This window comes from Solanum lycopersicum, chromosome 4 (assembly GCF_036512215.1).
Source record: "Solanum lycopersicum chromosome 4, SLM_r2.1".
NCBI lineage: Eukaryota > Viridiplantae > Streptophyta > Magnoliopsida > Solanales > Solanaceae > Solanum > Solanum lycopersicum.
In genome coordinates, this window is record NC_090803.1 from 68,076,717 (window position 1) to 68,103,871 (window position 27,155).

The following is a 27,155-nucleotide window of genomic DNA, read 5'->3' on the forward strand; positions in this document are numbered from 1 at the left end:
CCCTCCCCCCCTAAAAAAAAATAAAATAAACATCCCTCGGCTAATTTATATAATTGACTTTGAAACAAAACAAATCAATAATTCTTTCCTATTTTTACATCTATTTTCTTATTATTTAACATGTTTATTTCACAATTATACAATTATCATACAATTTATTTTTTCTCATTAATTTAAAAAAATAACAAAGCCTCTAACAATGCGAATAAAACATCCTCACTTACACAACCAGCACACATAATCCTAATTATTAATCATTATAATAAAAATTATATTAAACTAAAGAGATAAAGCAGAAGAAAAAAAATATGGGGGTGGAATTGTAAAGTTTTGATTAACAAGGGAGTGTATAGAGCAAAATGTAAAGTAATAGAATTAGAATTATGGTTCAATTCCTAATCTGGAATTCTAGATCGGGTAAAACCTAGCATAGTAAATCAGACCCGATTTTATGTTTATTCACTCTCCAGATCTCCTAAATTCTTCATAATTTTCCCTATTTAGCTTCATTTCTGCAAGATTTAATCATAATTGATACCGGAAATACTACCGCCGGCCGTATTTCTTTTTGACTTCGGTGTTGAATTCGGAGTTTTGAAGTCTAATGTATTGATCTGTTAAATTTGTGAGTTATTGAATTGAAGAAAATGGCGGGGGCAAGTCAAGGAGGACCAAATATGGATCAATTTGAACTTTTCTTTCGTAGAGCTGATTTGGATCAAGATGGGAGAATCAGTGGTGTTGAAGCCGTTGGTTTTTTGAAAGGATCTAACTTGCCTCAACCTGTTTTAGCTCAGGTACTTTAAATATCTCCCTTTTTTTCACTTGTTTTTGCACTTTTCGTTGTTATGTTAATGTTTCTAGTTGTGTTCGTGGTTGAATTGTGTATAGTATTGTATAGTATTGATCTCGAAGGGAGAAAAACAGTTCAATCAATTGTTAGAGGAATGTAAGTGAGCTTAAGGAGCATAATTGAATCAATAAAGTGTCAGAAGTTCAATATACTTGGTAATGTTGAAGAACATTTGTTAGCATGAATTAGAAGGGATTCAGTGATTCACATTTGTAAATACCAAACTGGCTGCATTTAGATTGTAAAACAATGCGCAAACTATAATGAAGAATGGCGTCGCTGAATGGATTCTTAGTTGACATGATAAGAGTGGGATTACCATGAAGAATCATCTTAATACCTTTGGTAATGCCAAATACTGTGGAAGAGTTGATGTTCAGCTGGAAGAGTGGGAGAAGGAGGAGAATATGAAGGGATTGGAATGTGGTTCCGCTTGCTTTAATATGAGTTGTTTGGAGAGAGTGAAACATGAGAGCTTTTGAAGGAGTAGACTGGAATTCCTCTCAGTTGAGGAGTAGTCTCCTATTCCTCATTTTCTTTTGGTGTAAATAGAAAGTTCCCAGCTGTATGACTGGGTGGAGTTTGTAGAGAATCACATGTTGTAGATTCTTTACTTTTTGGTATACCCCTTGCATACAGCCAGTATGGCCATGTTTATGAATGAAATTACTAATACTTTTACTTGAGCAAAAAAAAAAAAGAAGAGATCAGATGAACTCCTGATCTCCAATCACGTGCAGTGTCTTAAGGGGTTTCAAGATATTAGTTGTTGAAGAAGGTAAGAAGAATGAAGAGAGAGGTCGAGAATGGGAGAAGCAGAAGTAGAAGAGGAATAATTGAAGCAATTTTATTTCCAGATACTAATGGTTACCTCTTACATCACAGCTCTTGGTTACTTATACATCTATTTGGTTGTATCAAGGACACAATGAACTGATAAATGATTGTTAAAACCCACATGACTAACTAACTCTATAGAATATCCAGGTTCAAAAAGTAGGCCCTAAGAACTCTAACCTGGGTAGTAGCAATTTCCTTTGAAGAGTGATTGATTGGCATGAATAGAGGGTTTTCACAACCTGGTACCTGTGCTATTGGGAGGTAGTAGGTACTAGTGGAATAGTTGAAATGTTGTGTGTGACACCACTATTATCTAAAAAGAAAAGCATTTTCACAATTGACACATTGGTGTTGGAGGTTCAAATAACTAGTAAGCTGCTTTGGGGTTGCTTTTTATACACATTGGATGAAGATTTATCTTGTGACTGCAAGTTGATATTTTGCCATTTTGAGTTGGATGATTCCTTTGTTCTACTAGCATTCGAAGTCGGTGATGTAGATTTCCATGACAAGGCACTGAAAGGAAGTTCAGCAACCTTGTCACCTCTTCTAAAAGTGTAGCAGCTGTTTATCTCCTTTGTAGGATGATCCTTGGTTCTGAGATACTCTTTTATTAATTACGTACCTCTGATCGACTGATCCTTTTCGATTTCGCTTCCAAGCTAAGATTGCAGTTTCAGACTTTTGTACTTGTGACTTCAGTTCATTATCCGTTTCTCATATTCCGTCTTATGCCATAGGTTTTTTGATGGGTAAGTATGCTTATGGTATAGGTTCTTATTCATCATCTGTTTCTTTTGTTTTAAGAGACTTACTTTGATAAAATTTAGGTCATTATAAAAGTCAAACTTCTGACTGGCTACCATTGGAACGTCCTTAGAAGTTCATAAGTTGCTTTTATCATGTCGGACTTACTTAATATATGATATCAAACTGTCCTTCTGGAAAAGAATTGTGGCAGAAATTGGTTGCCATTCTTGATAAATCACCCCTACTTCTTGCCTGTGTGGGTTGCTTTTTTGTTTGTTAACCGTTTTCCAGGCATTCAATTATCGTATAATGGTCATATTTTCTGCAGTTGGTGTGTTTAGAATGGTAGGATATTCTTGACAAGAAGTTCTTACTAGGCATTAGAGAAAAGCTTCTTTTGTGTTGTGAATATGCAGATTTGTTTATTTGACATACTTGCAGGAGGACTGGAAGTCTTATTTTGTTATCTCTGTATTTATACAAAACATTAAGTTAATATGTTTAGTTTTTCCTCTTTTTATTAGGCTTTCTTCATATGTCTTTCTGTTCTGTATACCCCACTACGATAAGCTAGTTATGACTAGTTTTCTTTAAATATCTACGATTTTAAAACTCTTCTGAGGTAAATATAATTTGTTCAACTGTGCGTGCACATTGTGTATCTTTGTTTGCAGATATGGACACATGCTGACCAGAGCCGTACTGGGTATCTTAGCCGTCCGGAGTTTTATAATGCTCTTAAACTTGTAACAGTGGCACAGAGTAAACGAGAATTAACACCAGATATTGTGAAGGCAGCTTTATATGGTCCTGCTTCTGCTAAAATCCCTGCTCCACAGATTAACCTTGCAGCGGTTGCTTCTCCCCAATCAAATTCAGTTGGTGCTGCACCTGCACAACAGATGGGTGCTGGTTTACCAACAGCCTCTCAAAATTTTGGCATCAGAGGACAGCTACCTCATGCAACAGGTATGAACCAACAATATCTAACTTCTCAAGCCGGCCACTCTGTGAGGCCACCTATTCCTACTGCAGCTACTGCATCACGTCCCCAGCAATTTGTTGCTGGCATGAATTTCCCCAGGGGTGGAAGTTTTACAGGTCCTGGTCTTCCAAACTCGAACAGTTCAAATGACTATCTCGGGAGCAGACAAGCAGCAATATCCACTGGACCTACTATGCAGCCTCCTAATAGAGGAATGAGCCCTTTGGTCCCTCCAGTTACGCAAACTCTTCAGGGATCTCTTTCACTACCTTCCATGACAGAAGTTAATACAAAAGCTACTGGTAGTTCTGGTAATGGTTTTGCGTCGGACACAATGTTTGGTGGTGAAACCTTCTCCGCAAGCCAATCTGTACCAAAGAAGTCTTCGTCTACTCCAAACTTTTCTATGATGAGTTCACCCACTTCTTCAGCTATGGTTCCAGTAACCACCGAGTCTCACGCTTCAGCCAAGCCTGACCCCTTTGCTGCATTTAATACTCTTACAAGGCAATCTCCTGGGAATCAGCAGCCAGTAACCCCATCTGTGTCTAAACCTAATCAACAGGCTTCTGTTCAGAATATTTTGCCAGTGTCATCATCTGGAACTCCAGCGGGTTCTGTACCTCCTACTCCTGAGCAGCCACAAGTTCCTTGGCCAAAAATGACAAGAGCAGGAGTTCAGAAGTATGCAAAAGTGTTTATGGAGGTGGATTCAGACAGAGATGGAAAAATCTCCGGTCAACAAGCGCGGGATTTATTCTTGAACTGGAGACTGCCAAGAGGTATATTATCATTTTTGCAGCCTTTAGTGTCTATTTTCTTGAGTTACAATTTTGCTATCGTCAGAATTATTTATTTCCTTTATCCTTTTCTTTTTAGTTATGCACTTACAAAAAATCTTACTCCACGACATAGCTCGAATAATAACGAGTACAATCTGGCGTGAGTCTGATTAACTCACCAGTCACCAGATTTCATCTTATAAATTCTATTATAGTCTACCATATTCTGTATGTTATAGAACTGTGTTTGTAAGGGCACCCCCCTCACACCCAGAGCAAAGTGGGAAAGGGCCATTGTTGGGCTTCTGGGAAGTAGAGTCAAAGCGATGGTGTTTAACAATATAAAAAAAGAGAACTTCTCAAAGTTAAAAAGAGTTATTTTTCTTTTCTCTTTTGGACAAGCTTAAAATCTGAGAGAAGCCCCTCTTTAAACTAATCCATGCAAATTTGAGGTTCAGAGATTCCTTTTTTGTGTTCAATCATTCTTTTTTACTACTTGGTCATGTTTTATCGGAGGAACAATACAAATGTGAAGATCCTTATTCTTGGTTCATATGCTCTAAGTTGGATTGCTGCCACGATTTATTGGAGAGTTATCAGTCCAGAGATATTTTATTTTGGTATCTCAGAACTGTTGGATTATTTATTGTAAATGTCATTTTGATTTTGATACTGAGTGTAAAAAGTTCTTTTGTTTTTTGAATATTCTCTAACTTCAATTTTTTGGACTTTGAATCCTGATCAAGCTACAAATCAACTTACTATTTTTCGTTCTTGGACACTTATTTTTTAAGATTTGTACATTAATACTCCATACTCCTATAAAAGAACATGCCAAGCCTCAAACCATGTACCTACTTGTGTTATTTAGTGTCATTTGGAGTTTGTTTTACATGTTTAATGTTCAGTAATATCATTCGTTGTCTCTGTCAGAGGTCTTGAAGCAGGTATGGGACTTGGCTGATCAAGATAATGACAGCATGCTCTCTTTGAGGGAGTTCTGTGTAGCTCTGTATTTGATGGAACGATATAGGGAAGGCCGCTCTCTTCCATCTACACTACCGAATAGCGTTATGCTTGATGAGACTCTGCTGGCCCTAGCAGGTCCACCGACTGCTGCTTATGGAAGCACTGGCTGGGGTCCTGCTTCTGGTACTATCTAAACCGCATTTTAGCTGTTTTAAGTTTCGACCACTTTGTTGGTATACTGAAGTTGTTTCATCATTCTCTTTCTGCTTAGGCGTACGACCTCCACAAGGGATGCCTGGTGTACAGCCAGTTGCACATCCTGGATTAAGATCTCCTATGCAGGGGGCATTACCTCAGTCTGACCGAGCGATGCAATTTAATCAGCAAAATGCTAGAGCAACAACATCAGTGAATAATTCTCATATGGACCAACTAAGTAATGGGGAGCAGAATATGTCGGAGTCAAAGGGAGAAGAAACAGCAGCAGAAGAGAATAAGGTATTATTTCCTTTATATTCTAGGTAATTTGTCTCATCTGTCAGTTTTCTTGTAATAGGGTTACAGTAATCTTGAGTGCGCCTACTGAGTAAAAGAGTGATTTTGATTAGAATTGCCCTTCAACCTGGGTGAATTGTTAACCTCAAGACTCTCCCGGAGTAAATTCAGGTAGGTAGTGATTGTGTGCAGTTTAATGCGGATAATGATTCCTCTATAAAATTAAATCAAGCTATTGACGATAGTGCAGCCTCTCCTAGCTTCCCCTGTCCAGAAACTTAATGTGTCTAACAACTACTATTAGGCTGTTTCAGTGCCATACCATCTGATACTTTTTCAAGATTCAATTGATTAGAATGTTACGAACTTAGTCTAGTCAGCTAATTAGCTACAAAGAAATCTAGGATGCGGGCATATTCAGGTTAAGAGCTGTCTGTGTGTTGAATTCTAGCACTCTATCTACTTCACGAATATCGTTGACGTAGTAAACCTAATTCCTTTGTTTGATAAGGATGAAAGCAAGGACAAGATGCTTCTGGATTCTAAGGAGAAGCTTGAATTCTACCGCACAAAAATGCAGGATCTTGTGAGTAGTTGCCGCCTTCAATGTACAGCATTGTTGCATTTTTAATTTCGAGTTGCTTTTTCTCAACTATCACCTGCTCTTTATGTTATATTTATCTCTTCATTTTTGTTTCCTATCTCATCCATTTTCTTTATTTATTGGGCTTTCCTCCAGGTTTTGTATAAAAGTAGATGTGATAACCGGCTTAATGAAATCACTGAAAGGGCATTGACTGATAAACGTGAGGTACAATTCAGTCCATTGATCTCTCTCTCTCTCTTTGAAGTTCATAATTTGTTTGGTTTCAGTTTCTCCCTTCTTATGCACTTTGTCAATTGATGAGTTATTTTAGGCCGAGCTTCTTGGCAAAAAATATGAAGAGAAGTACAAGCAAGTTGCAGAAATTGCTTCTAAACTGACAATTGAAGAAGCATCATTTCGTGATACTCAAGTAAGACTTTGCTCCATATATTCTTTCAAATGTGTACTATAGTTATGTATCCAGCTCCTTCACAAATCGAAAGATTTGAGTTTACTGCTGCAAGATGCTATACACATAAGAATAAACCATTCCTCACTGCATCTCTATGATTAAACGCCTTCCCGGCTTCTTCTAGTGTTTCAATTCTTTAATTGTTTAGCTGGCTTGTTTATAGCATTTTCTAGCTTGTCATTTGTTTTATTCTTTTCCTAGTCTTTAGTGCTCGTTGACTTGTTGGAGCATATTAGTTTATATTCTTGAGATAAAAGGAAAAAATCCCCTTATTCAGGAGAGAAAGCTGGAGTTGCAACAGGCAATCACTAAAATGGAACAAGGTGGCAGCACTGATGGTATTCTTCAGGTGAATATAACAGACCTTATTACTTTGGTTACTCGGGTAAACTGTTGGGAAGTATGTGTTTCCATAGGAACTTATGCTATGTTTCGTTCACTGTTGGTTGTCCAGGTCCGTGCTGATCGCATACAACATGATCTTGAGGAGCTACTGAAGGCCTTGGTGGATCGTTGCAAGAAACACGAGCTTAATATGAAGTCAACTGCGTTAATTGAACTCCCCCCTGGTGAGTTCTTTTCCCCTTGTTTTTCTACGTCTTGACAGCTTGTTCTCTGTTTGTTATGTTTTTATTGCTCCTATTGAGTCTCTTATGAACTCTGAACATCCTACCCTGGTTAAGAAGTCAACTCTACTAATTTCATCTGCATATGGGCATAATGTCATATCAGTTCTTGAGGTCCTATGTTTTCTGTGTTTGCTACTTAGATAATACAATTGGAATTTATTCTTGCTCAATTCTTGCAGTTATTATTGAAAATTGAATATTTTTCAATGGATTTTGAATTTATTGTGTTGATGTTGTTTATCAAATAAAAATAGGTAACTTGAAGAAAGTTGGCAACTTTTCAATTTGTTGCATCACATTTGTTTATTATGTTTTCGATCTAACTTTTTTGGTCTGAAATGGTCTTCTCCTTCTCAAGGCTGGCAACCTGGAATTCCGGAGATATCAGCTGTTTGGGATGAAGATTGGGATAAATTCGAAGATGAAGGTTTGCTTTCTTGAATATATTCCCTCCCGCTTTTCCCGTTCTTCATTGGTTGTCTTTCTGGCACCATATAAGTTGCATAGTGTTTGACGTATGTGCATCCCTATATCACTTTCTGCAGGATTTTCTTTTGATGTAGCTGTGCCTGAAAATTCCAAATCCACATCTGTTCAGAAGGAAAGTTCTCCGACTCATCGCGAATCCTCTGATTCTATGTCAAATGCTGATGCCAAGTCAGAAAACCATTCCGCTAAAGGAAACAATAGTACTGTTGAGACTGATTTGATGTATATGCATAGCGACGAAGAGTCAAAAAGTCCACAGGGAAGTCCACGAGAACAAACAGCATTTGATAGTCCTTCTGGTGAATACTCTGATAACCATTTCGGCAAGAGCTTTAAAACGGAATCTGAAACTGATAGGTATAATTTGGCTCTTAAGTGCAATATTTTCCATCTGTATTTGTCCATTTCTACTAGTCCCAAATTTTCATAGTTTATGAAGCTTTCAGAATTTTCATGTCCTGCACAACATCTGTTTAAATCTAGGAGGGTATGCTTGATGCATGTTTCACTTTTTCTGAATCGTTTTGACCAGTGTCTTTGACCACTGCTCACTAGTGTCTTCATGCATCCTTAGTATGTCTTGCGTCTGTCTCATTAGTTTATAAATAAATTAAAACAGAATATGGCATCTTATGTTCTGAATAGTAAAGCTGAAATGTAGTGTTAATTATACCTTTATTAAGATTTATGATCAGTCTTACTCCATTCTGGTTTTGAATGTTAAATAAAGCTCCTTATTTAATCTCCATAATATCTACTAATTCAGCGCGTTGCCCTTAAAACGAAGTCCACCAAAAGCAGAGAGGCTGCCCACCCACAGTAAAAGAACAAAATCATCCCGTGCTTCTCTCATCCTTGCATCATCGAAGTCCCTTTCTGTCCCCTTTCCCCACCCATCCCCTGCTCCCTTGTATTTCTTTGGAATAAGAGAGAAAAAAAATCATTTTCTCTTTCCTGGCTGAAACATCTCATCTTGACCTCAAATCCTTCATGGTAAGTATTTTGAGTTGGTAACCGGAGCAAGATAGCAGCAAGGATAGTGGAGTAGTTGCCATACGGTTATGCCAACGAAAGGGGATTGTCACAGTGAGTGCAATTTGATGACTAGGACTTCGTACCTGCTCTAATACACTGATGGAACTTCTTTTGTTTCATTCAACCTTTGCCTCTCAGTTAGTTTTATAAGCAAAAAGGGCCTCGTAAGTTTAAACTAGATATAGCTTCTTTTGGTACTAAAATCTTAAAGTAGCTAATATGATCAGCATAAACGTTAGGGGAAATATGTGCAAGTACCTTGAGCTTTTGTATTAACTCTTTGACTTTTGAAGAAATTTCTAAATTGATCAGGGGAAGGGGAAAAAGAAAATCATGACTTACGGTAGGGAAATGCTCAAGTATGCTATAGTGACCCGTATATCTCTAAATGCATGTTGTTCCTTGTCTCATTAAAAGGTAGAATAATGCTCAAGCTTTTGCAGTAGACAGATGATTGGCAATTTGCCTTCTGTTTAAGAGCTGCTTTTCAAGGCTTGGCAAATATTTTCCGTTAAGGTAATTACTAAGGAGAAACTTGAATAGGTGGGTGGGGGATAAACAACCATTTGTTTGTACTGGTATTTTATACATGAATTTTAGCTCTTTGATTGGATTGATGTATATCAAATGGTGAAATTACCTACTAGCACAAACATGTTTCTTCAGTGCCCTCATTGAGTCATGTCCCATTAGCTTTTATTTCGAGTCTTTCTGTGTGTCCTTGATCTTGTCTGACATGCCGTCTCTAAACTTGTGGCAGAGGTCTATAGCTAACTTTGCATCATTCTTATTCATGTCCTTTTCTTCTTCCCTATCATTGGGTTAACAGATTTGATGAACCTGGCTGGGGTACGTTTGACAATAATGATGATGTGGATTCTGTTTGGGGCTTCAGTGCTAAGGTGAGTAGGCAAACCCTTAATCAGATATAGTTTTGTTCAATGTTATTAGATGTCACATGTCTTGTCATTTTGCAAATATGTGCAAGTGCTGACTATTCCACTTAACAACTAATCTGCTGTATAAGTAATCTGAGACAAAATGTTGGCAAGCGCTAATGCTCCTTCCTTTTTCCATTCCTATATATAATTTGATTATTTTGATTTTGAGAAAGTAACAACTTGTATTCTATTTCCAAAGAATCAGAAACCTGTCACAACAAGTTACTGGCTTCCTAATTAAAATTGAGGTTGAGTATCAGGAAGATTTTCAACCCTTCAACAGAAATTACAAAGAGCTTAAGACATCTCTAACTGATTCTGGATCTTCCATATACTCCTGTTTACACCAAAAATGAAACAACACTAAAAAATTCATCTTCATCTAGTATGTGAAATAACATCTTCTTCTTAGTAAAACAAGATATCCTAGTTCATATTTTATACGGAAACATTTTCTATCGTTTCCCTTTATTATTTCCTTATTTATGAGTTTCCGATGTTGCATGTGTATCTTGGTCGCCCAATTAACATAATTCCTGCTTTCACCCTTGTACACACCCAATAATGATCTCAATTGCACAGTTGGATTTTGCTTTTTGATACTCCCATCTGTTGATGATGATGGAATGCTAGATTGCTCTGTTGCACAGTCTCCCTGTACATTGACTAATAATATCCTGCAGGAGTCGGATCATGTGAAGCATGGAGAGAAACATTTCTTTGACTCAACTGATTTCGGTGCAAGTCCAACAAGGACAGAGTCTCCTGGGGCTGAAAGTAGATACCAGAAGAATAGCCCATTTACCTTTGAGGATTCAGTTCCTGGCTCACCACTTTCAAGAGCGGGAACTTCTCCTAGATATAGTGTAGGATCGAAAGATCCTTTCTTTGACAGTTTCTCAAGGTATGATTCCTTCAGTACAAATGATCGTGCATCTTCCCCACGAAAGGAGACCCTCACGAGGTTCGACTCCATAAATAGTGCCAGTGGTTTTGATCATAGTCGAGGATACTCATTTGATGACGCAGATCCATTTGGATCCAGTGGACCATTTAAGGTCTCATCTGAGAGTCAAAACACCAAGAAAAGTTCTGATCATTGGAGTTCGTTCTAGTTTGTGTTATATTTGATTGCCATTGGGCCATTGTTCCTCGGCGTTTTCCATGCCATCTATTTGCACGTGTGTGTTGTATAGCCTAGAAGATGCAGTTTATATTGGTTTTCCAAATGTTTGAAGAATCCCAGTGGTCTTCACGACGACAGAAATCCATTTTTCCAGGTTGAAGTAATTTTAGTCATGTTTTTTCTGCTTAGAGAGGGAAAATGAGAAAAAGAAAGGGTTGGGTTTTGTAATTCATTTTTCGCTATGTACTGTTCGAGAATTGCAATATGTTTGTATCACAGTTTTTTTGGTTTGGTATCCTTGATTGTATCAAATGGTTTGCCACTCGCAATAAATTTTTTCATCGGTAATTGAAGACTCGTGAGTTGTGTTTGAAATGTATAATTTCACTATTCGTTTACAAGCTATTAATAACCTTTGAGCTACAAGTTAATACAACAAATTAAACGATTCCTTTCAATTATATGTGTAATTGTAGCGACAATTTCAAAAATATGCAAAACATAGTAGCCTACATCAAAAATATGATAATGAATGGCTTGAAGATAACGTTTCCTTAAATTTTGTAACTCACATTATTGAAATGCAAACAAACTACTACTAGATCACATTTTTTTGGAAATGCAACCAACGAATATGTGGTATAATATATTATAACTTTGGGAATCGCTTTATCAAATTTAAAACTTATATTTAATCAAAAGACACAAGATATTTAATAATAAAAATCAAAATAATTTTGACTTTTTTATGTTTGTGTCTTTATATTTCTTTTTATGCTTTTATTAAAAATGCGTCGTTATACTTTTAAAAAATGAAAAATGCCCCTGCTATTGTTAAAATAAAAATAAGGTTATTTTAGGATTATGGTCCCAAAGCATAAGTAAAATGTAATTTATTACTTTTTTGAAATATAGTATCTTCAGCTGAAGTCAATACTTCTCCGGCGGCTGCCACTAATTCCCCTCGCTACCTCTCTTTCTCCGGCCAACTCCGGTAGTAATTTCCTCTCTGTATCTCTCTATGTTTCTCTCAGTTATAGGTTTTTTTTTTTAATTGTTTGATTAAATATTGATAGGTTAGGTTTGGGTAAATTGGAGATGGACGTTATAATTAAAAAGTATCAGCAGAGATTCAGGAAAGTGAAGGAAGAGATGGAGAAGTGGAATGAGCTACAATCTCGATTACTATCTCAATTCAACAATGCTTCTTCCATCATTCAGAGGTTACAGGTACTTTCCCCAGTTTTTTACCCATATTCCAATGGCTCAAAATCAGTGGCTGAGTCCGGATTTTTAAATTCAATATCTAGAAATATTGAGGGCTTTTGAAATAGCTCATAAAAGAATACATTTTTATGCAGATTCTTCAGGATTCTAAGAACTATGGTGCTTTGACATGTGTTGAAGCCATTCAGGAAGCTGTCTTGCTGAAACAGATGAATTCTCTACAAAATATCTTGCTTTCAATGAATGAAACTATGTAGGTCTTTCTAGTCCATGCTACTAAGTTCTGTCAATCCAAACTAATCCTTTTATCCATTTGGGAGCATTTTAATACCAAAAAATTGGAAAAGGTATGTTAAGTTAAGTAGTGCTTATCTTGAAATAGTGATTCTCAAGTCTCTAACTAGAATAAATTAACTACTGGAAAACACAATCTTTTGTCATTTTTATAACTCATAATATTGTTGTTTGACCTTTTTATATATGTTTCAGTATTGTTAAAAGCTAAAAGCGTAAAAAAGCTCTATGGTCATTTGGAGCTTTAAGCACAAAGAGAAAATAAAACGGGGGTTTAGTAAAAAGAAGGTGCAAATGGATATAAAATACATGTATGATTAGTTCAAGTCTAATAATTATAAACATGAAAAACAAATATATGGATAGTGAAATTGAATATTTTGTAATGATAAAGTGATATACCACTTCTTAAGTGTCACCTCTTCAGGAAACACTCATTTGCTAGACAAATTTGTATTAGAGCCTTGATGGCAGGCACTGAAGTACACGGCACTCAACATTATTTGAGCCTCGCTTCAGGGTTTAAGCACGGCTTTGATAACACTGATTTGTTCTTTGTTCTTCTTTCTTGTATTTGATTATGCTAGTTAATGTTACTCCTTCGTAATGTTTTATAGCAGTAATTGAGTAGCTTCTGCAGTTGTATGTGCTTTAACTTCTTTGAGCTAGAAGTTGCTTTATCAACTAAGAAGGTTATTTTTTTGCCTCTTTATGTTTGGTTCAAAATCTAGGGAAAAGTTTCATGTGGTTGTGTTGTCGCTTGATAAGATGGTTCGTGATGGTAGACAGCTCATAAAAGGGGGATCCGTTCAGAAGAATGTGAAACAGCTACAGCAACACGTCGGGATGAAGCCTAGCATTGCTGATTGCTTGGATGGGCTACAACTTCTTTATGAGATGCACCAATCAGAGTATGCATAACGAAGAACATATATATTTTTCCTGTTTCTCTTTTCCTGCCTTGTTTGTCTTAAATGAGAAAATTTGTTGTCTTTTAGTACTAGCAAATTTCATCTTCGAGCCTTTATTAGGCATGAATATGTTGTTTTCCAAGTAAATTTTGTACTCTTTTTTTCCCCTTCTTTCTATCTTTGCCTTTTCTTTGTGATAGATGTACTTTGATCTTTCTTCCTAATAATTTGATAATCATATAATTATCCATAAAATAAAGCCAGATATCATGCAATCCGCCATCACCTTCTTAGTATTAGAAGATCACTTGCTCAATCAGGAGCTTTTTCTTGTTACTATGATAATGATTTGGTTGATCTATTTACTATGACAGGTAAGATGAAGAAACTTTCTGTTTGGAATCAAGTTTACCTCTTTCTTCTCTTTCTCCTCCAGGACCTCCTCACCTCCAATGAATTTCATATAATCATTCTTCACTGTTGGAACTATTTCTAATCCTTGCATTATTTGTGATATTGCATCAAACTTATGTTACTGATTCCCCCAGTACTTTTTTCAGGTACCGTCTGAAATTGTCGGTCATATCAGCAATTTCAGCATTTGCTTTACAGCCTAGGTATGATGTGACAGTTTTTGCCATTTATTTCTTCTCTAGATCTCACTGGCAGAGGTTGTGGGATAGGTTGTAATTTAGTTGTCCTCTGTCAATTTGCTTGGTTCCCCAAGAAAAATGTATAGGTAATCCTAACTGATGAAAATAAAGACCTTAGCTCCTATCCAGTGACACCATTTTTTATTTCAAGTGTAATTTAACTAGTAAATAGGCCTCACATCAAGGTAAGAAGTAATAATGCAGCATAATAATTTTCTTCATTTGAATCAATGCACTAATGGTATGCAGACTGCAGGCCTCAGTAATTTCTAAACGTTTCATGAATTATCTCTACAGTTTTATGGCTGTATTGATTTTCAAGCTTTGGTCTACACACAATTTTTCTGTTCTTTCAAAGGCTATGATTTTATGTCAGTATTTTTCGAATGAATACTTCCTAGAAAAGGAACAAAATAGTCAAGAATATGCAGAACTACTTTAAATAGGCACTTTTCATTAGGTTCCGTCTCTCTCTCTAAACATTTATGCACATATTGTAACTCGACTATCTTGCAGTGCAACTGATGATTTAGCTGCACTTCAGCAACTGTTGGATGATCAGCCTAACATCCCCAAAGAGGAAGGTGAGTGAACCTAGTAAAGGAAATCAAGTGACTTGTTTATTGATATGGCATATGATGTGAGTTTGAATCTGTGCAAATCCCATTGTTAACGAAACTGGTGTAAGTATGAATCCAACCGTCTATCAGACAGTTCATCAATATAAGGCTGCTGTTATTCTTTCCTGTGAAATAAACATGTTGTCAGAACAAACTGTTATACCATGGCACATTTATGAAGAGAAGAATTCAAAATGTATTTTGGTTTTGTCAACAGTTTGGTGTGGTGATTACAAAGTTCGATTTCTTTGAGAAAGGAAAGAAACACCTTTGTATTAGAGGTACCAGTCAGTGAGTATGCATTTGTCTGACATGAGTCGATAATTTTCTCAGACATGAGTATGTGGCAACCTTAAAATAGAAGGCAGAGGTTCCTTTGTTGTGGCCTGAAATAAAGATATGGATGTTGACTTGCTAATGCATGGAGAGATCTATTATGGAAGAAAAGAGAAGACCTGGATATTGCCCCTTACTCCTGGATTACCTGATCTCTAGGCTTACAGTCAACCTAGAAGGCTCAGGAGTTAACTTAAGAGATAGTAAATATTGAAACTGTATCAAATATATGAATTTTAACACTTTCAGTCTCAGATATTTAGATTCTGTGATTCCTCCTCTTCCCTTTGCTGATTAGGTATTTAGGCAGCTGTTACTCACCGTGATATTTTTTGAGTTACTGATGTTGTGTAACTTTGTTTAATCATCTCATCAAGTTATCTAAGTCCTGTAAGTTAAAGCTCCTCGGAAATATACTAGGTGAGAGCAACCATATGAAGCCTCTTAACCATGTTGTTTTGCTTGTAGCTACACTTAAACTTTATGCAGTAAGGTCTTGCTAGCTTGAATCGAGTTTCAGTTGTGTTAAAAAAGAAGCTTGTAAAGCATTGTTTTAACTGCCCACCATACATGTTATTGAACCCCAACTTCGACATTCTAATTGCTTCTCTTCTGCAGTTCAAGTCATTTTTGAAATCATATTTGCTGAAGAGATAGCTTGATGTCTACTAAGCATGGATCCTTGGACTGATGAAGTGCTTTTGGAAGTTGCAATGTGTTTTAAGTTAAGGAAGACTTCAGTTCTGGCTAAAGAGCAGGAAATATCTTGCACTTGGGTGCTACAGTGCTCGAACTCTTCAAGTGTATGTATCGGATTTTCCAAAAACCAGTGTATTTTTAGAGGATCCGCCATGGGTGTGGCGACATTTTTAGAGAATCCAAGCAACACCGCTTTGGTGAAGCAGAGAATTATCTTGATTGATCACTGTAGATGGAAGGTTTTGGACCTTGGAAATGGAAGAGATGACTTTAAGTGTTGTGTATACTCAGTTTCATTTATTTATATGTCTGCAACTTTGTATAAACAACCTTTTGTTTTATTTTTCCTTGGTCAGTAGCATGGTTTTGATTAAACAGCTAAATCCAATAATACAATTTTAACACAAATTCTTCCTAATGTCTAATTGATATTTCCCTAAACTCTAATCTTGACCTTCATCCCATATTTGGGGTTGTAAATACTGGGGGAACAAAGACCCAAGTCAAATTCAATGGACCACACATATATTATAATGTGTGTGTTTCGTTCTATTTAAGCTATATAATCGAAAGAAATAAGAGGTGAAGGCTCTTTTATTTTATTTATACTCTGTGCAATATGATAATTAAATTGTCATTATCAAATGTTGCTAAAAATTGATACTGTAGGTTGAAGAAGAAATTTATGTTAGGACACTGAAAAGAAACAGAAACATAAAGTGCATGTATTTGGAAAAAAGAGGAAATGCATTCACACTTATAGGGAAAAAAAATGACAGGAGAAAACAGTGAGAAGCACAAACAAAGAAAATTATTACACCAAAAAGGTCTCAATTTGATCAAATTCAGTCTCCTATGTTTATTTTGTTCTCTTTGTACCTTCTTCTCCACTAATTTAAGATAAATTAGAAAATTACTAAAAGCAGTAGTCTAAAAGGTGCACTTATTTTTACTTAACAAATTCAGGTTTTTTTTTTGTTACATTATGTAAGTACACCACCAAAATTATAATCCTAATTAATTGATATAGATCTTTTTCTTATTTATGTTATACATAAATAAATTCAATTTTACTTTACAAATTAATTATATTATCAATCTAATGAATTTAAATTCGTGATACTATCGCATAAAGAAAAGAATATATTAAAATTTAGTAAATATTGTTCATATAGAAAATAAAAAAAACTTTTCTGAAGTTTTTGAGAGAAAAAAAGTTGTGTGTTCCTCATTAGTCAACCAAGTTTTTTCTGAGTCAACTCAACAATTTTAAGTACATTAAAATATCACCCAACTGCATATTAGAAAATCATAATTTGTAAGTTTCCACTTTGTTTGTATTCATCTAAACCCCTGCTGCCAGCTCCTTTTCCTTCCTTTCTTCTTCCTCACCCCCAAACCAACCACAATCCATGCCCCCATTCTAACCCTAATTCAAGATTCATGGAAGAAATTGAATTGTGCTTAATTTCATCCTTGGGTTTTGTTTGAGAATTGATTTCATAAATTCCCTTTGAGTCTTGTGAGCTGAGTAACACAGTCTTGTTTTCATAAAGGTATGAACTTTTTCAGCTGACTTGTGAAAAGTTCAATTCTTTTCTAGTTTTCTTACAACCCCAAGTAGAAGTTTTTGTTTACTCTTTTTTTTTTTTTGCTAGTTGAAATTGGGGTTCAAATGGTGTTGGTTTATATTGACTTTAGTGATTGAACTTTGATCAGGGAATTATTAGTTTTCCTGTTGGTCATTTATTTGGATCACTGTAATTGTGATCTTTGTTTGAAAAAGTACTAGTTGTAATTTCTCTTGTTTTGTTTTGTTCCCATTTTCAATGATGGAATTTTGTAGATACAGAAAGCATGATTTTGGTGTATATCAGCAAAGAAGAATAACGACAACAAGTGAATAGAAGTGAAATTGCCAATGGCTTGATAAATAATCAAAGCTTGGATAAAAAAATTCTTTAAGTGGACAATCACTTAGGATTGTGTATAGCATCCTATGAAGTTTCTTTTAGATTTTGGATTATCTTCTCTTCCCAATTTTTTTGTTTTCTTTGTTGGTGTTATGCGGTGTTGCTTTTAACTCGATAATATAACTCCAGAAAAATGGATAAGGGACATAGTGCTTCACTAATTTAGATTTTCTTTCTCAATGATATAATGGCAGCTGTAGTATTTCATATCAATGGTAGCGAACTCTTGCTCAAGAGGTCGGTTTATGCATAGCGTGTCATTTGTTTGAGATTCTGTGTCGGGATCTAAAGTTATGTTAGATGCTTTGACAGGTACAAAGCTTTAATGGCTGAAAGCTGGGATGGGAATCATGATCCTGGTAGCCCGTCTGAGGAGAGTTACCATCTCGAGAGACTGCACATAGAACCAATTTATGATGCATTCATATGCCCTTTGACAAAACAAGTAATGCAGGATCCTGTTACTCTGGAAAATGGCATGACTTTTGAGAGGGAAGCTATTGAGAAATGGTTCAAGGAGTGTAGGGATAGTGGAAGAAAGCCTGTTTGCCCTTTAACACATAGAGATCTGAAAAGCACAGAGCTGAATCCAAGTATAGCTCTACGAAATACCATTGAAGAATGGAATGCAAGGAATGAAGCTGCACAAATTGATATGGCTCGCAGATCATTATCTATGGGTAGTGCGGAGGGTGATATTATGCAGGCTTTAAAGTTTGTTCAGCACCTTTGCCAAAAAAGTCGCGCCAACAAACATGTTATCAGGAATGCAGATCTCATACCCATGATTGTAGACATGTTAAAAACCAGTAGCCGCAGAGTTCGATGTAAAGCTCTTGAAACGCTTCTAGTTGTGGTAGAGGACGATGATGACAATAAGGTTGTAGAACTTCGGTAAAATAATATTTATGTTGTTACCAAAGTCTGTTTTATGATGTTGATTATTCCTACTGTTTATGTTTTCCCTTATTAATTTTTTCTCTTTCGTTATATGCCCTGCTCCTTTCTTGCAGGAAACAATGGCTGAGGGTGACAATGTACGCACAATAGTCAAATTCTTATCAAATGAACAATCCAAAGAAAGAGAGGCAGCCATTTCTTTGCTGTATGAGCTATCCAAATCTAAAAATTTGTGCGGAAAGATCGGTTCAGTTAATGGGGCCATTCTAATTCTGGTTGGGATGGCCAGCAGCAAATCTGAGAATCTTGTGACTGTTGAAAAGGCTGAGAATACTCTGGAGAATCTGGAAAAGTGTGAGATTAATGTAAAACAAATGGCAGAAAATGGCCGGCTGCAACCCCTATTAACTCTACTACTTGAAGGTACTTTACCTGATGTCTGAGTGTCCATCTCTTGACCCTCTTTGTATTACTTTAAATATTTGTTCCAATTGATTGTTAAATGAAATGGAGCATGGGCCTAAGACAACCCCAAAAGTTATGTGGGATTTCCTTCATGGGCAGGGTAGGATGTACACAAACCTTACACTCAAATAAACTCCTTTTGTCTTAGGCAACATATTTTACCGTTTCTTATGATTCTAGTAGGTATTGTACACCATACACAATTAGGGATTTTGATGATGTGGGAGTTTGTAGGAAGTTCTTTACTTCAAAGCATGTCTAAACCGCGTTTAGTAGTTTTTGATAGGAAATAAACGGAGAGTTTACCCTAGAATTTCTAGACAGAATATGAAAGCCAAAAGGCAAAATATCATTAAGAATAATGGTTGAATGTATTAGAAAGCTGAAATACAGCTCTATTTATAGGAAAAAGGACTTTTAACAATCCTCATCATAATAATCTAGAACTCCTAATAACTGTAAATCAGGAAACTGATTAAAGGAACTAAAAAAATAACATTTTAAAACAAGGGAGCAATCAATTGATAAGTTACCTAAAATTAATATGACCTAACTGATACCCCAACCCTATATGACTTCTACATAACTCACCACGTAGCAGTTTGTTACAATAACAATGAACTATTAAAATGACTTTGTGGAGTGTTTCATGAAAGTTTCTATCTTCATTTCTGCATCAGCTATCCTTGGGTGGGAAAAAAACCTCATCTCATGTTTGGACACTGTCGATCAATAAGATGTCCATGCAATCCTACATCCTTTCTTCCTTTACCTTTGCCCTTCCAGTTGAAGTTTCTTCATGTGTAGATCTTCGCATTGCTTCCCCTCCTTGTCGTAATTCACTTCCTTATGTAGCATCCATTTCCTTTTCCCTGGTAATTGAAGTTCTTTGCATGTGCAGCTCTCTTAGTTTGCATCGCTTCCCTTTGTCGTAAATTCGTAATCACTTCCTTATCTAGCATATAAGTTGATTCTAAATTATCATGTGCTTCAAGTGCATACTTTTCCTCTGAAATTATGTGATGAATCATGGCATGATAGCGATGAATTGCTTGATATTCATGAATATTTTCTAACGAAATCAGATCTGAGTTTCCATTCTGTAATAGACGAAGTCTTGACTTTCAAAACCTTAGTAGTTAAACAGTCAGGTAGTCGGGGTGTACCTGATGACAGTTGCTAGTCCCTCGCCCGTCCTAGTAGGCCCGTTGGTGAAAATTTGATACATTTTGGAACTCTTCTTAAACCCATGGTAGTTATTGTTTTTCTCATCATCATTCTGTATAGCCATAGAACCGTCATAGTTTAGAGGAGATCCCTAACTATGGAACGTGCTCCTATTTTTCATCATCAGACTTTAGTTATAACTTTTTTTCCTGGAATACTTGCCCTGCGTCTGAAATTTCATAGCAACTATCATGATTATTGTGTAAGATTTTTACTTCCTCATTCATGAACTTATCAATTATTACAATATTCATTAAAGTTCTCTTTAATTTCGTCCAACTCTTTCTCTAATGGTAGACTGTCTCGATTACACCTCTTTCTTTTTGACGTATTTTTTTGGGGGTGTCATATCTGACTGTATGGTCTTGATTATACAAATAGCTCAAGATTGCCACTTTCTACTCACTCCCTCTCTCACTCCCACGGAAAAGAGGACATGCAGGGGTAGAAAGAGAGAGTTCCTTATCAAGAGTGTAATTAGTAGTTTTTAGACTACTAAGCAACTCCCTAATAGGATAGGTTAGCATGATTCCTTTTATGTACAAGATCTTTTCTTTAAGCACTTACTAAGGAATCATTTGGTAAGAGATCTAGTAGTGAAGAAACTAGTTGGAACTTCAACATGTACATGGGGGAACTTGCTCACAGACATGTATGTGTATCTAGTTTTGTGTGTTTAGTGACTTTTTTGTTGGTTGGAGCTGCGGCGTGGGTGGGTTTGGAGCACAACCCTTCTTCTGATGTCCATTCAGTTAACTAAAAAATCAAATACTGTTGGCTGTTCCATACTTTCATTTAAAATTTTCTCCTTCAGACTTGTGTACTTACTAAACTGATTACTTCATGCTCTGTGTTTGAGCTAAGTGGATGTGCCCAAACTCATCACCCATGAACATTTGGGAGCAATTTCCCGCATTTACCATACTTGCACTGTTGTTTTCCTTACACTGATTACGTCTCTCTGAGCAAAATCATTTTCTTTATTTCATTCAACATCTTCCAAGTTAATTTTATTGTCCCGTCAATTGTTCTAGGATCATCAGAGACCAAACTCTCCATGGCTGTTTTCCTTGGTGAGCTGGTTCTTAATAATGATGTGAAAGTGTTAGTGGCTAGAACTGTTGGTTCATCACTGATCAGTATCATGAGACATGGTAATATGTCATCAAGGGAGGCTGCTCTAAAATCTCTAAATCAAATATCATCTGATGAGTCTAGTGCCAAGATCCTCATAGAGGCAGGTATACTTCCCCCTCTCGTCAAAGATCTATTCTTTGTTGGGGCCAACCAATTGCCCATGAAACTGAAAGAGGTCTCCGCCACAATTCTCGCAAATATCGTCAACACAGGTTACGATTTTGATTCAGTTCCAGTTGGATCCGAACATCAGACCCTTGTCTCAGAGGACATAGTTCACAACTTTCTACATCTTATTAGCAACACTGGTCCTGCAATAGAATGCAAGCTTCTCCAGGTTCTTTTTGGACTCACGAGTTCTCCCACAACTGTTTTTAATGTTGTTTCTGCCATTAAAAGCTCAGCTGCTACTATTAGTTTGGTTCAGTTTATAGAGGCTCCACAGAAAGATCTCCGAGTAGCTTCGATAAAGCTTCTGCGGAACCTCTCTCCACACATGGGTCAAGAGCTTGCTCGTTGCTTACGTGGTACATCAGGTCAGCTTGGTAGTCTAATTAAAGTCATATCAGAGAGCACTGGTATAACCGAGGAGCAAGCTGCAGCAGTTGGACTTTTAGCTGATCTCCCTGAAAGAGATAGGGGACTTACAAGGCAAATGCTGGATGAAGGTGCTTTCCAGCTGGCAATCTCCAGGATTGTCAGTATCCGACAAGGAGAGACAAGAGGGAGTCGCTTTGTTACGCCATATCTAGAAGGGCTTGTGAAGGTTCTCTCAAGGATCACATTTGTTTTAAATGATGAGCCTAATGCTGTTTCACTTTGTCGTGAACAGAATGTTGCTGCTCTCTTCATTGAACTTTTGCAGACCAATGGACTTGACAATGTGCAGATGGTTTCCGCCATGGCTTTGGAGAACTTGTCTCAAGAATCCAAAAACTTGACCAAATTGCCCGAGATACCAAAACCAGGTTTTTGTGTCTCAATCTTCCCTTGTTTGAGCAAACCACCAGTTATAACAGGATTGTGTAAGGTCCATCGGGGGACATGCTCTCTGAGAGACACCTTTTGTCTCTTGGAAGGACAAGCGGTGGACAAGTTGGTGGCACTTCTGGACCACACAAATGAAAAGGTTGTCGAGGCATCACTTGCAGCTGTATGCACTTTGTTAGATGATGGAGTTGATATTGAACAAGGTGTCTATGAATTGTGCGAGGCTGAAGGAATCAAACCTATACTACTTGTGTTACTTGAGAAGCGGACTGAGACTCTGCGCAGAAGAGCAGTTTGGGCAGTTGAAAGATTACTTCGTACAGAGGATATTGCGTTGGAAGTTTCTGGTGATCCAAATGTGAGCACAGCCCTCGTAGATGCTTTTCAACATGGTGATTATAGGACACGACAGATTGCTGAGCGGGCACTTAAGCATGTTGACAGAATTCCAAACTTCTCCGGCGTATTCCCTAACACAGGCTGATATTCGTCAAGCTGTTTAGGTGGAAATTGTGGTCATTTCCTCATTAGTTTCTTAGATGAATCACAGTGTGTTGTTGTATGGAGCAGGTAAATAGTGTTTTCATTTTTTCTTTATAGAGGGGTTTTTGAGTTCCTTCTTCTGCCCCTAGGCCACTTTTTAGTGGTCATTTTCATTCATGTCTATTCATTCTATACTTTCTTCACAAGATTATTTTCCTCTCTAGGAGTTTATTGTTGTAAAATGTGTTTCAAACATTACGAGTTATTGCCGAAAATTGCTCTATGATCTGAGTCAGTTTATTTGAAGTTTCTTTTTGTCCCAAAATTGCTCGAGTTCCTTTTCATTATGTGGAAGCCATTGAAATGGAAGATTCTGTAATAATATAATGATAGAAATTGTAGTATGTTAATATATCCTCCGTTTGAAAAACAATGACCGTTTGACTGTAATGAAATAGCCGGTACCATGTATATATCTCAAACATATATATTGTTCATACGGCAAATTGGGATGGACGAGCTTACTCTATAGGATACTTGTTATAAGGTGACATTTTTAATGCATTATAACATCATAATAATCTTTTTGTAACATGAGAGAAACTTAAAAACCAGAGTTTATTATTTCACTGCTCAAAAGACAAATTACAGAACAATTGAATGACCTGCATAACATCAATAGAAACAAATGGAATATAGATTTAAGTTAAACATCATCAAACGTCCACAACAAAAGAATAAAGGAGAGAGAAAAAATGACTGCACATATATTGTGACTAGTTGGAGTTCTTGATCGGTTACAAATGCACTACTGCCATGGATTTTGTCAAGCAAGAAGCAGCATCCAATTCTTGCGCGAGACGGTTCCTTGAGATATGGCTCCAGTTTATTCCAGCATCAGTTACATCTCCAACGGTCAAGAAGTCTAGCACCTGCCCGAATATTTTGAACATTTCGACTCCAAATATAGAGTTTTTATCAGCTATAAATGCAGCATTCCAATCCATTGGGGCATCTGGATGGATTGAAACTTCTCTCCAAGTTAGAGGCATAAGATCTAGCTCCCACAGTTTCCTTACTGCTTTGTTTCTCCTGCCAATCTGACCTTCCCCTTCACACCAGGAGACAGAGAGCATGAATAGCCGACTATTGCAGCAAATAAGTTTAGGATGGTATTCATGAACTCGGGGAGGGAATGGACTAGTTTGGATTCTAACCCAATAGCCCTTCTCAACGTCATATGCTGCTAGCTTATCACTTTCTGAATAAACATAAAACAACCCATTGCACACAACCCCTGAACAAGCTATTCCAAAATCTACAGGAAGCCTCTGGATCTCTGTCCATTTATTTGACATGGAATCATAAATTTCCCCAGAATCCAGAGGCTCATCCCAGCAACCGAGACCTCCTACAGCAATCAAGAGAAAGCGTCTTTGATCTTTATTTGAATGTTCGCTTTTTTGTTTGACAAACTTGTATGGTTTCACATTGGGCAAAAATGTAACCTCGTTCTCATCCAGCGAATGGCGAAATTGGCGTCTCACTGAAAGTCTATGAGGATCTTCATAAACATCAGACACACCACCAACTCTTGGACGGTAAAATCTTCTGTCTCCTCGAGTTTGTTGATTCCTAATAATTAAACAATCTGAACTGATCTCATAAGTACCTAAAATAGGGGATGATCTTGCATGCTTCATTGGTGCAGCTTTACGCCACGTTCTCATCAAGGGACTAAAAGCGAGCACGCTTTTATGTGTCTTGAATGAGCTCTTATCAACCTTCCCAAAGTTAGCAATGCTAGAACAACCTCCAACGACGTAAACATCATCATGGATACCAGCAACAGAGAATAAAAACCTCCCTTTCAGAACTTCAGAATTCATTTTGTGCCATTGGTTGAAGGAAACATCAAATGCATGTATTTCTGCGGAACAACAACCATCTTTTACAACTCCAAAAAGAAACAACCATGGACGCTGGAATGAACCTTCCTGCCTCATTCGCCAGAAACGAGGTGTCAGTGTCAAGTTTCTCCATTTCTTGCACACCATCCTAGCATTCACCAGACTTATAAATGGAAGCCTCAATAAGCACATTTCGAGGATATCATCTGGCAAAAACACATTCATGCTTTTGTTCTGGAGTGCTGCTTCAAGCTCTTGAGATTTCCTATTAGACTTCCTCCAGAATTTTTCCCTCATCCCATAAGAGAAGCAATCTACTGACGTTTCTTCATTTCCACATATCGGATTATATCCTTTGCCTTCCTCACTTGCATTTGATCTTCTTCTACCGCATGAATCCCCTAGGTCGTCACCAGTGTCAGCACCCACTTTGCAACCACCCCCTCTGCCATATAGCGTTAGACATCTCAAGGAAATGCCCTTGCTGTCATCCTCTTCTTCTCCTCCACTTCTAAGGTTCTTCTTTTTCAACTTTTGGCTCACACTTCTGACTAACCTTTTAGACACGCTTAAAGACTCCAAATCTTGTTGAAGAGATTCTTCTCCTGTAAATCTTTCTGATGTCATCTTATTATCCTACAACAGTATTAAAAAAGACAATCAATATATAACTGATCCCTTTCCACTGTTTAATGATCATAATGTGGAATGTTTGTGACATAAATTGACCATGTTGTTAGAAATTCAAGTCCTAGATACTTCTTCAAATACACATCAAGCACCAACATCACACAATCATTTTTCTTTGGTTGAAAGGAGAAAAAAAAAGAGGTAATATCTATATGCCTAAATAATAATAGACATGAATCTCAATGACAATGACCAAAGAATTGATAATTGGTAACGTAAGTAAATATAGAATACACATAATCACACAAAAAATTTTCTTTTTATGAATAGTTCATTTGAAATATATAGTAGTAATAAGTCATATCTTTCTCATACCAATAAACAAAGCAACCTCTATAGACTCCAAAAAAATCCCTTTTTGTTCTTCTATCTTGTTTGCAGAGACCTAATCTTTCTTGAAGCAATGACAAATATAACTCCTCAAACTCACATACACCTTAGAGTAGAGGGAACAAAAGCCCGGAAAATCTATCACCTAGTCCTAGGTACTAACAAATGAATGCATATCCCTTTTTCAAGAGTGATCAAAATATAAGACTCTACAGCCACTAGGAATCTAAAGAAAGACCTCCTATACATTGCAAATACACAATTTTTAGGTTAAAATGAACAAAGATGCTTCAAATTTCATTGACTATTTTTCTTCCTGAAATATCTTCCAGTATCCATCACTAATCCCTTAACCTAGAAAATCAATTGAATCTCCAATAATCAGAATCCCTTCAACCACCCACCCCAGGACAAAAAGAAACAGATAAACCAAATCCAAAAGCTTAGACAGCACAGAGACAAAATAAGCTCAAAACATACATGAGCTGAAACCATACTGTAGAACTCACAAGATCAAAACTTTATTACAAACAATCTTAAAACCAGAAACATAGTTACATACCCAAATGGAGAAAAAAAGAAAAGGGACAGAAACCATGTTAGCAAACCTCTTTAATCAAGTCATTTGAGCTCCATAGACCATTTGGATCCACAATCAAGAATCAAGATTCATTTTTTTTTTAGAAAAAGAAAAAAAAATCAGAACCCCATATGAGATCTTGTTGTCATATCAAAAAAAGAAAGCATCTTTAAGCTGAGTGAAGCAAGAATGGATCAACAACAGAAAGATGAAATGGTCCTCATGTGAAAGAATGTTAAAAAGGAATCCCCACAAATTGTAATCAAAATAGGTAAGAACCTAATTATCATTACAAGTAGAAGAAGATGGAGTGGTATACTTTTTATAAATATATATATATATATATATATATATATATATATATATATATATTTGTGTTGGTTGAGAATGAATTTAGTAAAGTTAAGCTCAGATTATAATTTTATATAAAATAGCAAATACAAAAGCGACCCCTCCCTCTTTTCAACATTCACTGCGCTATCTGCCTTTTGTTTTTTTCTTTATTGGTTTTAAAGTGGTATTCATGTCTATGTGATTTTTTTGGCTATTAAATGTCACATTAAATAATTAAAAGTTATATGAAAAATATTATATAAGTTTTAATTATTACGTGTTAATATAATAAGAACATATATATTTCTAACATATAACAAAAATTTCACATTGTTTGAGTTAACTTCAAATTTTGATTTTTTTTAAAAATATATCGGATTTTAAAAATTTAATCTTTAAATATTTTCAAGTTATCATTTTGGGACTTCCATTAATAATATTTTAA

At 36.4% G+C, this 27,155-nt stretch overlaps 4 protein-coding genes across 12 annotated transcripts; 3 read left to right on the forward strand and 1 right to left on the reverse strand.

The window, feature by feature from the left end:
- The first annotated feature begins 309 nt into the window (after positions 1-309).
- On the forward strand, positions 310-11,300 carry LOC101261917 (uncharacterized). Its single transcript, XM_004238391.5, has 13 exons — positions 310-797; positions 3,118-4,210; positions 5,144-5,362; positions 5,451-5,677; positions 6,186-6,260; positions 6,414-6,485; positions 6,592-6,690; positions 7,010-7,081; positions 7,187-7,301; positions 7,720-7,788; positions 7,907-8,207; positions 9,715-9,787; positions 10,510-11,300. The coding sequence occupies exons 1-13, from the start codon at positions 648-650 to the stop codon at positions 10,939-10,941; spliced, it is 2,997 nt and encodes a 998-aa protein (XP_004238439.2). The 5' UTR covers positions 310-647; the 3' UTR covers positions 10,942-11,300.
- A 515-nt stretch (positions 11,301-11,815) lies between these two features.
- Positions 11,816-16,110, forward strand: LOC101262210 (uncharacterized protein At5g43822). Of its 7 annotated transcripts, none has more exons than XM_069297480.1 (7): positions 11,816-11,946; positions 12,029-12,182; positions 12,314-12,432; positions 13,205-13,384; positions 13,933-14,001; positions 14,554-14,621; positions 15,612-16,110. In XM_069297480.1, exons 2-7 carry the CDS (start codon positions 12,051-12,053, stop codon positions 15,653-15,655), a joined length of 612 nt encoding a protein of 203 aa, XP_069153581.1. In that variant the 5' UTR covers positions 11,816-11,946; positions 12,029-12,050; the 3' UTR covers positions 15,656-16,110. The 7 variants fall into 7 exon arrangements, with proteins under 7 accessions (XP_069153581.1, XP_004238440.1, XP_069153584.1 ...); XM_004238392.5 differs by having other exon boundaries at positions 13,945-14,001; XM_069297483.1 differs by lacking the exon at positions 15,612-16,110 and adding an exon at positions 14,991-15,155.
- A 757-nt stretch (positions 16,111-16,867) lies between these two features.
- LOC101262514 (U-box domain-containing protein 44) lies at positions 16,868-23,192 on the forward strand. Of its 2 annotated transcripts, none has more exons than XM_004238393.5 (4): positions 16,868-17,248; positions 17,978-18,545; positions 18,679-18,988; positions 21,292-23,192. In XM_004238393.5, exons 2-4 carry the CDS (start codon positions 17,991-17,993, stop codon positions 22,866-22,868), a joined length of 2,442 nt encoding a protein of 813 aa, XP_004238441.1. In that variant the 5' UTR covers positions 16,868-17,248; positions 17,978-17,990; the 3' UTR covers positions 22,869-23,192. The 2 variants fall into 2 exon arrangements, with proteins under 2 accessions (XP_004238441.1, XP_010320468.1); XM_010322166.4 differs by having other exon boundaries at positions 17,004-17,248; positions 17,966-18,545.
- A 276-nt stretch (positions 23,193-23,468) lies between these two features.
- On the reverse strand, positions 23,469-26,775 carry LOC101262810 (F-box/kelch-repeat protein At5g42350). 2 transcript variants are annotated; one of them, XM_004238394.4, is made up of 2 exons: positions 26,406-26,775; positions 23,469-25,413 (listed from the first exon to the last, which is right to left on the reverse strand). In XM_004238394.4, exon 2 carries the CDS (start codon positions 25,402-25,404, stop codon positions 23,665-23,667), a length of 1,740 nt encoding a protein of 579 aa, XP_004238442.2. In that variant the 5' UTR covers positions 25,405-25,413; positions 26,406-26,775; the 3' UTR covers positions 23,469-23,664. The 2 variants fall into 2 exon arrangements, with proteins under 2 accessions (XP_004238442.2, XP_010320469.2); XM_010322167.4 differs by having other exon boundaries at positions 26,360-26,694.
- Positions 26,776-27,155: the final 380 nt, after the last annotated feature.